This window comes from Pundamilia nyererei, unplaced genomic scaffold (genome assembly GCF_000239375.1).
Source record: "Pundamilia nyererei isolate P.nyererei 1_Seehausen unplaced genomic scaffold, PunNye1.0 scaffold00275, whole genome shotgun sequence".
Classification (NCBI taxonomy): Eukaryota; Metazoa; Chordata; class Actinopteri; order Cichliformes; family Cichlidae; genus Pundamilia; species Pundamilia nyererei.
In genome coordinates, this window is record NW_005187676.1 from 188906 (window position 1) to 200755 (window position 11850).

General features: G+C 40.7%; 1 protein-coding gene across 1 annotated transcript in view; it reads right to left on the reverse strand.

The window, feature by feature from the left end:
- poln (polymerase (DNA directed) nu) overlaps window positions 1-11850 on the reverse strand; it is a 65725-nt gene that overhangs the window by 13531 nt on the left and 40344 nt on the right. Inside the window, exons 17-18 of the mRNA XM_005750490.1 lie at window positions 4099-4210; window positions 2129-2211 (exon numbers count right to left, since the gene is read on the reverse strand). Of these exons, the coding sequence (XP_005750547.1) occupies window positions 2129-2211; window positions 4099-4210 (195 nt within the window). The remainder of the gene's footprint in view (window positions 1-2128; window positions 2212-4098; window positions 4211-11850) is intronic.

The window sequence follows — 11850 nt, forward strand, 5'->3', positions numbered from 1 at the left end:
GCGTAGAGACAAAAGTGGACGAAAGAGAGGCAAACCTGCGGCCCCACAAGTATAATTATAACGTAACATAGACTATATCGATATAAACGATATTGTCACATCTTATATCTCGTATGAAAATATATCGATATTTTTAAAAAACTCGATATATCGCCCAGCCCTAGTACAGTCTATAGTCTATCCTACCTTTTGTCTGTCAGCATCATTGCGTGGCCTTCTTATTTGTGGCCCCACTCTATGTATGTATGTGTACGGCTGTGCCCCTCCTCCCTGACCCGATTATTGTCTTGTTGAGCAGGATTCTTTTAGTATTCTGTAACCATAGCAACACATCCCTCCATGAAGAGCCGTCTGTCTGCGTGGATCAGCGGCTCCTTACATTCCTCTTCTTGTTTCCCTCTAGGCCCCGCCTGCTCTTTGCCAGTGCATTTCCCCTACATTACCCTCTGCACAAATCGCCACATTTTCCCCTTTACTGTATATTTTGTTCATCTGACTACCCGCTCTCACGTTGTTGCCCTCTTTCAAACACTTAATACTGACTCTGCATTTTTTCTTTAACCTTTTCCTGTGCGATTTGTCCGTGCATGTTTTGCCCCGCACGCATGTCTCACATGAGTAGCTTTGATATGTGCTTCTCATTGTTGTTATTGTTAAGGGTTTATTGAGTTTACAAAAAATGATTCATTTAGTATCGCGTGTCTGAGAGTGACTGTGTTTGAGCTGTGAGTCCAGCTCAGACTGAAATGCCACAGAACAATAAACCATCAGATTGAGAGTGTTTTTTAATGAAGCATATTAAGTCCAAAGCATGAATCTTAAATGCAGATTCTGTGTTTCAGATCATTGTCGTGATATTGTCTAACAAATCCACAGGAGCAGTAGTTCGGTTAGGTCCAGTATAGTCAGAAGAAGATCGTTATTTCCAACTACATGCTTCATGTTTGGTGAGACATGATCATCTTTCCATGTGCAAACACAGAATACTGGAGACAGACAGAGCAGCAGCAAGACCACTGTACAGAACAGCGCACGCAACATTAATGACAGACTTTAACTAAAAAGAATGATGGGAGGGGCTGGGGTGGGTTGCAAAGTGGCTTGCAGACCAATGCAACCTCGAGGTGGTTATGGTGACAACAAGATTAAATAGTTTAACTTTATTTTACTCAATGTTGAAAGTAATATTATTACTTATTTATTTTTGCTTTGTCCTAAAGTCAATTATATTGTTTTATTAAGTGCATTTTTTCATGTCCTACTTTTGGTTATGTAGCTTCAGTTAAATCTATAATATTCTTGATCCACAGATAGAGAAACACGCCAGTGGAGCATATTCTCTACCAAGTCATCTGGATCTACAACAAAACAGAATCAATTCTTTCTTTGTCCATGCTCCACCTCTCCAACAGCTTCATGACACTCATGGCTCAGACGTTTATGTGTAATCCTGATGACAAGCATACAAACAGCAGATATTTCAGACACCAGAATCAAACAAGCAAGCTCCTGTGACACTGATCTGTGGTCACGTGTGTCCAAGTTCATAAGAAAATGCACCTGTGTGTGAACCATAAATGGGTCACCAGTCACACAAACAAGTCTCTTTAAGGGCCACATGGCTGTTTTATGTATTTATCTTCCTTTCAGCTCTCTTCTGTCTATTTTTATATTTCTCTATCCCTCCATCGCCCATCCCTTGATTCAGGACTGTGATTCAGTACATAAAAGGAACAGGAAAACAGCTACAGTATGTCCCAGCAGAAATCGCTGGACATTTCTGAGTAAACACCAAGGAGCAACCTTCAGAGGTGGAAAACAAAGACAACGTAGAAATAACAAAAACTGCAGTTCCTCCATGTGCCGCTTAAAGCTGGCTTCAAAAAACAAAGTTGATCCGCACAGAATAAAACTGCAGACTCTTCTTGCTGTTTTTCTTTCACTTAAGTGCTGCACAGCACTCTAAATTATCTATAATGCTGATTCATTTACCCTCTTTAAACTATGAACTGCTTGCATTTCAAAACCAACGACACTTAAACCTGTTATGCTTTCATTTGGAAACATACTCATCATTTGTCCTATTCATTGACAAAACCACTTTTCTGTGAGGTGTGTTTGTACTCACCTGCTCCATAAACAACAGAGTACACAACGCGTTTGGCATGCTCTCTGTCCTCAGATGTCACCTCTTTCTCACTCAACCCCTTCCTGAGAGACAGATTCAGAGAGAGCGAGAGATGCATTATTCCATTAGTGATAGAAATTTCACTAATATTTTATCCATTTTCACTGCTGTGGAAGTGAAGAGTTATGATTTAAAGTCGACTGAAAACACCGAAGTGATACTTGCTTTTAAAGAAAAACTGATGTTGCAATAAAATAAGACTTTTTGTTTTAAAGACAAGTAAGAAAATGAAGTCTTTGGCTGACAAGTATTAAACATTTACAAATGAAAAGATGGCTACGACTAACGAGGGATGTGGGGTAAGATTTCTGTCACCAATCAGAGATTAAATATTGTTCAAGCTGATTGAGGTGTTATTGGCAGCAATTTTAAAGAAATGGCCAAAGTGACACTCGGCAGAGAAAGTAAAAAGACAGAAAGAGTAAGGGCAAAGATAAAAGCGAGAAAAAGCCCATCAGGCAACAGATTATAAGAACAAGAAAGAGAAGCGCAGTGTGAGATGTAGACGTTAAAGCCGCATAAATACAGAAAAGAACAGAGGCTGCAGGAGAGGGGAAGACAGACAGTTATGTAATGTGACTTCCAGACAGCCGTAGTACTGGGGATCAGACTGGGTGGGATGACACGTCTGCAAAGTGGCATTTCTGGAGGGGCTGACAGGGAGCTGCCACAGCTGATCAGTGTTGAGGGAGTGCCCCACACATACCCACACTACAAGTCTGGTGAGCTTCAGCGCCAGCCTTGCATAATGACATGTGACTTCTTAGATATGATGACAGTACAGTACACTAAAATACCTCTCTGCTGTTTTCTCTCTGTGGCACACACACACACATGCACAGATATGTATCTGTTAAATGACATGTGGGGGTAAATGGGGGCAACCTATGAGGTCCAAAAGTGAGCATTATCCTCCAATGACATCTGGCTGAAGAAAAAGCTATTCTGGATTTTCATTGCCCCCTGCTGGAGTGGCATCAATGCACTGAGTAAAAAAAACTGCAAAAATAAGTGCCTTTAATTCGTTGCAAGGCTAAATAACAAGCAGAGCAGCAAGTTGTCCTCTTAAAGAAGAAGTCCACATGATACTCAATCAATTACTTTTGTAATATGACAAAAACAAAAAATAAAAGTCCAGTAACAGCTATCTCTAATCAGAGAAAGCAGAGGAACATTACTGTGCTTTAGCTGAATGATGGCTGAGGCGAGGGTGAAAGTTGACCAAATATAAGTAAAAATGAGTGACAGAAAAGAAAAGAGCATAACAACAACAGGGGCCAGAGACATACATACACACCACAGCAAAAGCTGAGGGACAACTGGATGAGCAGAAGACTAATGATGCGATAGAAAGAGGAAGAGGTCTATAAGAGAAAGACACCGAGGTGGCGTAATCCCAGCGGTGCTGCGGTGACTCCAGTTAATTTGTTTAAAGGTGAAAGAGAGATAATGAAAGAGACACACTGCAAAGCCTCAGTGGAGCTGTTAATATGGTAATCTGTTTAACCGGCGCCCTCTGACACACACCTGTCTGAGATGGATGACAGGAGTGTAGGTATGACACACACCATATGCACATCATCAAAGAGACAGCACAGACCTGCACCAACACAGACACACACTCACAGAGAGGGGTAAGAATACACACTCACACACACAAACTTCAAAAGCCCAACAATGTAATCAGCAGGATGACCAGCCCCGGGTGTCCTGCCCAGTGAAGAGAGACAGAAAAAGGCCGTTGGCATGGTAGTCATGGCAACCAGACTATTAGGATGTGAAGTGAAACAAGGGAGATTGGGAGGCAGAGAGGGAAGGAGAAACCCTGTATAGGACCAAAACTCACCTTGGCAAGTCGATCAAGGGAGAACCTGAGTGTGTGTGAGTGTGTGTGACTGATGGAGACCCACCACTGAGAGGCCAGCATGGTAAAGACGTCGGCCTGCGGGTTGGTAAAAATGCGAAGCAGCTCAGGGTCAGAGGACAGGTGAGCCAACAGACGCAGCTCCACCTGACAAAAGTCTGACACACACATACAAACACACAGACACAGCCATGTTTATCTCTGACCGCAACCTCTAACGAAACTCCTCAGATTTAAGGTTTAATTCTCGGTCCAATCACAACAACTCCACAGAAAGCAAAAGGAAAAGCTTTAGATTGTGAATATTTTAAAAAGTGTTTGACATTTTGGGCAAAGGGCTTTTTCACTCACTGGCAGTTTTGAAGATCAATACCACTTTCATGTCTGGATAGTCGATATACAGCTAGAGCCAGCAGTTGGTTAAAACAGCAAGTGTGTTTCCTTTTGAAGGTAACAACATCCTACCACCTCCACATGAAGTTACTCCCTTTTACTGTTTACAATTAATCTGAGACATTTCTATCAGAGGAAAGTGTTACTGGTGCGAAAACTACTACTTTCTGTTCCCCAACCTGCCCTCCTGAGTGGAGCAATCAATACAGACACCAAGGTCTAAAGAGCGAGAGCTTCCAGGAAGAGCTAAAATAAAACTGTGTGTAGAACATATCTGCGTCTTTGTGAGCCACGTGTTTCTACCAGCTGTTGATGCCAGTGTTCGATCACCAAACCAAAATGTATATGTCAAACTGCCAAGATTAAAGGTGATTAAAGACACAGTTAAAGCAGCCACTCCACAGTCCACGGGTGGTGCCATAGAGGTTCCCAGTTGGATCCAGTTGGACCAGGAGGAACCCAGGGCATTTCATCCTGGTATCTAACAGAAGTCAAGCTACTGCTGATTAGCATGTGGAGGCCTGTGCTATCCCCCCAAAATATGCCTTTCCATACAATCACTGACCCACATGATAATGGTGCTAATAGCATAACATTCACCATGGCATCTGTATAGTCTTTCATGTCTGTCACACATGCTCAGTGTGGACCTGCTCTCTTCTGAGACTGAAGCACCAGAGGCAGATCTCCCAGTTCTGGTGTTCCAGCCAATCATGATGCACGATTCTGGGCTGCGAGCACAGATCCTACTAAAGGACATCATGCCCTTATTCTGTTCATCCTTGCACAAAGAAGCACATACTGGGCCTGTTGTTGTGTTGTCTTGTTGCCTCTCCACTGCAGGATTTGTCACTTTCATTTGCACCAAAACAGGTGAAATAGATTCACAATGGTTTCTAACTAACTGGACTGACTGATATTCCTGAAGTTTAACTTTAATTGTGTTATCCTCTGATAATCAAGTGTTCCCTGAAATGAATCTGACATAACCACAGAGAGTACATAAAACAGCAGTAGTCCGAGTTCGCTACTTACTTGACATTTGACTTCAGTAAACACTTTGCTGGGGAGTTTATGACCTCAATTGCTAGTTTAAAAGTTAGGTTATAAAACATAACCTGGCTCTGATCCCCCAGTCAGAGCCATTCCTCACTAAGAACATGTGGGTTTAAAATATAACAAAACAAAAAGATGGTTAACAATGTTCAAATCACGGCTTTAAAGCAAGACTTACCAAACCAAAGGTGCATATCACAGTCTCATATCCATCATTTATATACAGGCTATGGAGACAACACAGACAAGGCAGCCAGATTTACAATCAAAGTTTTCAGTGTCTACTCATGTAAATCAAAAGAATTGATCCAGAGGCGCTCAGCACATTTACTGACCCCGACGATCTAATTTTAGCCAGATTCAGTGAGTGCTGAAAACCAGCTGGAACATCACAAAGAGCACCTAGAGAGATTTTGTGTTGGCACTTTGGATGAAAGTAATCTTTCTCCCATTATTCCTGCCATTACCGGCCTGGGAATAAGCTACTTTCCTTACAAACATCTGCTTTATTGTTCTGATCTGGAAAACCACTGTGACTTAGTGCATAAGTTTCCACTTAATAGCACAGCCCTGAGCTTTTTCAGCCGAGTACTTTAAAACTTTACTGTACGCAGGTGTCAAAAAGCTCCCAACGGGAGCTGACTTACGTGACAATGTAATGAAGCATGCTGCAATTACACTATTGTATCTTGCTGCCTAATTCTCCATAATGCCCCTAACAACAGGGTTTCCTGTGAATACATCAAGTTGATTTCACAAGGCACTTTGATTTTATTTTCCATGTCATAGCGTAATTGACGTGATTTGGATCCATTTCACTGCATCCGCCTCAGAGTGAACAAACTCTGCCACGTAAATGTGGGCTATTAGGGAAAGGACACGCAACTTTCTACATAAATGCTGTTATTAAAACCTGATGTGACTATGGGCAGCGCACATTTAAATGTCACACTGACTATAAAGTATTTTAGTTCATCTAATGGTAATTAGATTTAGGCATTTGGTGAATGTGTCACCAAAATGATAAGGCCATGTACTGTGAATGACTTTCATGCTGTTTAAACTCATTGATCTCCCAAGAGAACTCACGAACTAAAGAACAAGCTAATATCGACCTACCGTGGTCACGGCCAAAGTTTTAAATAAGTCACTGATGGCATCAGTCTACTCTAAATGCTTCGTTTCAAACTGTTTATTTTACTTGTAGCTCTGTATGATGTCATAGGGAGGGATTAACGTGGCCACCTCAGGCTCACAGCTCTGTTATAAGACCATAAGCTGCACCCAGAGAAATATGTTTTCTTCAATCTTAAAAAAGCTAAAACAGTATTTTAAATAAATCTGATTCTTACTTGCAATCCAAAATAGGTGAAATGCATATTTTTAAAGACTAATATTAGTCAAAAAAACAAAATAAAAAAAGTGGCAAATAAAGTAGAGATAGGAGAGGAGTGAGTAACTGCAAAAGAGGAAAACAGTTTCATGGGAGTACAACTGCAGATCAAATACATGAATAAATAAACAAATAAATAAATAAAATACCTGAACTAAAAAGGCCTCTGACACCTGACCCATTTCGGAAAAGGCCTTTTCATAAGCAGAAAGATAACCAGAGGCTGAAACTACGGACAAACACAAAGAGTACACAACATGCGCACAGATGCAAACACAAACACACAGATCAGCATGTTAGGGCAGCTGCTCTCTTGTCAGTTTGGTAGATCTAAATTGAAACACCTCTTAAGATGTAGTCACACATACTCACACACAAGGAAACCCAAACACACATTTCTATTCACTCTGACAAAGCCACTGCAGTACATTACATTTACTGGTATTCCAACCAGACAGATCCCTTTCCTTTGCTTCCCTGCTCCAAAATCAAATTAAAGTCAACCAAATGTGGGGAAAAGAAACTGGAAACAGGCAGAGGAAAATTTTCACTCAGGATAAAAATACCAGCTGCGGTAGGTTTCTGTTGGTGTATATGTGGATGGTGTTCTGAGGATGAATATTTTAGATCCCAGTGCATTAAAAATAAGCAGCATTAAATTTGTCATTATTGTGCTAAGTCTGACAGTTTATGTAATGCTGATTTCAGGTCAAATCATTCAGTCCTACAAAGAAGGGAAGGAATTTGTAATAGCCTCCCTCGACTGTTCGGCTCACAATGTGGGCTCAAACAAACACTGATTTCCATTTAGCCAAGCTCCGAGTATAAATTGCAAAGGAAATTTTAAAAGGGATGGATAAAGGCACAGACTCCAGGGGGTTGAATGAAGAAAAGAAAGCAGGGTGGAGGGGTGACAGTGAGGTGAAAGATGGAAGAAAGAGACAGAGTCTTGGTTCTGCTGAGATGAGCGAGGGAGTTTCTAAAGATATCATCTCATTAATGTTTCATGAGCTCGATCACACTTCCTCCAAGCATGGCTGGCAGCCTGAGAAACATATTGCTGACCAGGATCCTTGTGTGTGTGTGTGTGTGTGTGTGTGTGTGTGTGTGTGTGTGTGTGTGTGTGTGTGTGTGTGTGTGTATAAAGAGAAACAGAAAGGAGAAGAGAAAGTTTCTGGGCTGATATTATAGAAATATATGCAGCTAGAGTATGAAACACGTGAATCTGTGATCCTGACTTAGCCTGTGTGTGGTCTATATATGTTCTCCAAGGCCTGCAGTCAGGAAACCTTGAATCGATCCACACAGAAATAACCCTGACAGACAAAACGCTTCTCTTTAACTCAACCCTGCTTTGTTTCTACAGCACTGCACCCACCAGTAGTGCAAGAAGCTCATGCTAGTGACAACTTGACACGACTTAAACATTAATATGGACAGCATATTAAAAGAAACTGAGTAGTAGTGCCATTAGTTTTTCATGATTGAGAATAAATTCTAGAAAGAGAAAGCTGCTGATATTTTTAAATATATATTCTTTGTACATTTTTTGTGCAAATGCAGCCAGGGTTTATTCAGGAAAGAAAACAGTATCAGGATCAATAGAGGTAATCTCCCTGTAATCTGTTCAGCACTTTATTTCTTTCATTGTTTCTTTATTCTGATCAGCTTTGCTCTGTCCTCTTCTAATACTGTTCAGCTTCAGTTTGTGATAAAGAAATAAAATATTTTTTTTTTAACTGAGCTGCTGACTTTGAAGCTCAAAAGATACCATGGAGTAAATGTAAACAAAGACATCACATTTCAGTGGTTCCACCAATGAAAAACTTCATAATTTTTACCACTTGTACTTAAAAAAAACAGGCTTCACAGACTTAAAGCCAAATTAAAGCCAGGGAACTAATAAATATGCTACATGAGCCATGTTTGGAGGTCAAGGTGAACTTGTTTCTCTAAAAACTTAACTTAAATTATAATTAAGTTAGCAGATTATGAGTCATGCCCGCACACAGATGTGAACAAAGTCAGCCTTTGATCTCTAAAATGTCTGCTGATACTGTAAAAGAGCACATTATGCAGCTGCTATTAACATTTTAATTTACCTTCAACTTTGTCATTCATCTGCCTGTTTGATAGTCAAACCATTTGAAAAGCTTCATAACATATTTGAATGAGGCTTTTTCTAAATTAAAATCTCTGATGAAAAGCTTGCAGGATGGCCAAAAGTATTGCTTTTATCAACTTAGAAAGCTAAAGAAATGAAAATAAAACCAATCTAATTGCAGGCCTTTAAGAAGGCTTGATGAGGGTCGGAAGCTTGCCTTGTTCTCATCTTGGCTAGCTCCCATTCTTCCTCACTCTGCAGCTCCCACACACCAGCAGACATCTCCCAACAGAAAACAAACGAGTTCAGAAATGTAAAAATAAACAATGACACATCAGATGCACACAGGTTGCTTTGGGAAAGGGAGGATGTTCAAAATGTAGTACGAAGAACAGTTTGTTTATCTTAGGTGAAATGGGGGGGGGGGTAGGAATCAATAGACACACACTGCTTTTACAGACTAGAAATTAATATTCAGATACCTTCTGATGCGTCTCATTGAACTTTTTATAAGGACACAGGAAAGGAACAGCAGTTGCGTTCCTGTGTAAACACACACACACGGATACACACACTGTACCAGTTCCAGTTTGGAAAGGACATCAGAGGACATGCAAGTGGCGGGGCTCTGCGAGGCCTCCCTCGGAGGGGTTGTTTCCATGGCAATCTTGCCTCTAAGTCCATGTTTTGGTGTGGGCATGTGTTGGCCTGCTGGCGCGAGCGTGTTAGAGCCTCCCTGCTCTTTGTGTATGTGTGGGATCCTCACTCTTACTCTGCTGCTGTCCTCATGCTAACCCTGTTTTATCTGCCTGGTTATGTAAGTGTGCCACACTGTCAAGACCAGCAGACACCCCGGCTTGCCACAAAGCTCTCCCAGACTGACAGTGTCCTGACTCTGCCCTATCTGCCTGCACAGCTACATCACCATTGCACCCAGGAGTGACCTTCTGATGCCAGCCGAGGTCATGTCAGCAAAAGAGGGCTGTTTGAGCTCACAGTTAGAAACTTCAGCTGAAGTACGGGACCTGAAGTCAGAACACTGATGCTGCAAATGTTTGTCAGAAAATAAAAGAAGATCAGTGAAACTTGTGTAATGCTTTAGAGTCAGATCTGTGCAACATGCATTAGTTGATAGGCAATTATATACCTGCTGATAAGAAACATGTATAATTAATGTATAATAAAATATTTAACTAGGAAGGACTCTCTCTTTAGCTGCACTAGCTACAAAAAAACACTTAGGTCAATAAGCACAGAGCTGAATACCAATAAATACATAAATAAAGCATATAACAATTCTAATAAAGTAGCCTTTAATTTGCATTCTTAAAATGTCTATGAACTTTTGCCAGGTAATTCCTGAATCTAAATTCAGAAAAACCTGAGGTTATTGTACTCTGCCCTGAAATTCCAAGAAATACAGTATCTAATCAGATGCTTACTTTGGATAGCTTTACCTTGGTCTCCAGCCACACCGTGAGGAGCCTTGGAGTGATTTTTGACCAGGATATGTCGTTCAGTGCACATATTAAACAAATATGAAGAGCTGCTTTCTTCCATTTGCACAATATCTCTAAATTTAGAAATATCCTATCTCAGAGTGACGCTGAAAAACTAGTCCCATGGATTCCCATGATGCACTGAGTGTTTATTCTTCACTCAGCATATGTTTATCCACTCTGCATTTAAAGATGAATTATTATTCATCTGTGGCTCTTTTGTCCTGTCTTCCTCCCCTCACTCCTAACCGGTCACAGCAGATGGCTGCCCCTCTCTAAGTCTGTTTCTGTTGGAGGTTTTTCCTTCCCACTGTCGCTTACTGTCTGCTCATAAAGGGTTGTTGAATTGTTGTGGGTTTCTCTGTATTATTGAAGGATCTTTACCTGACAGTATAAAGTAGCTTGAGACAACTGTTGTTGTTTGGTGCTATTTAAATAAAACAGAATTAAACAAGTGATTTTGTCTAACAAGGGCTTATGATGCTATAATTAACACCTTATCGAGCATAATTAACACATAATACATGCTGCTATTGTATGACAATTATCTTGTAAGTACCTACAATAGTCTTATTACAACTGACATTTATTACTGAGACCTTTCTTTTTACTAAGTGTTACTGAAAAGGCTTTAATTAGTCTTGTTTTACTCACATATCTCATTTTAATCTGGGCTGCTGTCAAAACAGATGTTCATACTCTTCCCACTAGGCTAGGCTACAAAAGCAGAACTAATGTTGGCACTACTACGGTGCAGCAATTCTTCCACTCTCTTAGACGTAGTTACTGTCTGGCTCGACAGTAAATGCAAAGACATGCCTGAGCAGGTAATTTCTGTCGACTCGAGAATAAATGATGTGTCAAAACATGAGCAGTGATTAAACTGCTCATGTACTCTAAGTACAAGTACTGGAGATACCTTTGTGTCCAAAGCAACATTGGGTTATTCTGCACTGACAAAGTGCATTTAAAGAGATCCGATACGCTGTATGAATCCCAAAATAAACAGATCTCTGGAATCAAAAACAAACACAGGAAGATAAAGATACCAAATGACTCTACAATATCATTTCACATGCACTTAATTAGGTTGAATTACAAGTCGTTCCATGGTGTAGTCGTGTACACATCCACTGGCAAGTAAAAAGGCTGCTGGTTCAATTCCAGCCAGAGACACAAATCCAATTTGGGGTTATGGCACAGAGGGCATTTGGTATAGAACTTTTCTAAATCAAACGTGTGGTGCTACCTGCTGTGGGAACAAGCGAGGAGCCAAAAAGGTTATGTTTTGATACTTCCTATTTCCTCACCTGCAGCAAGAAACGTGCAGCCCTCCTGAGGAATGAACATGGC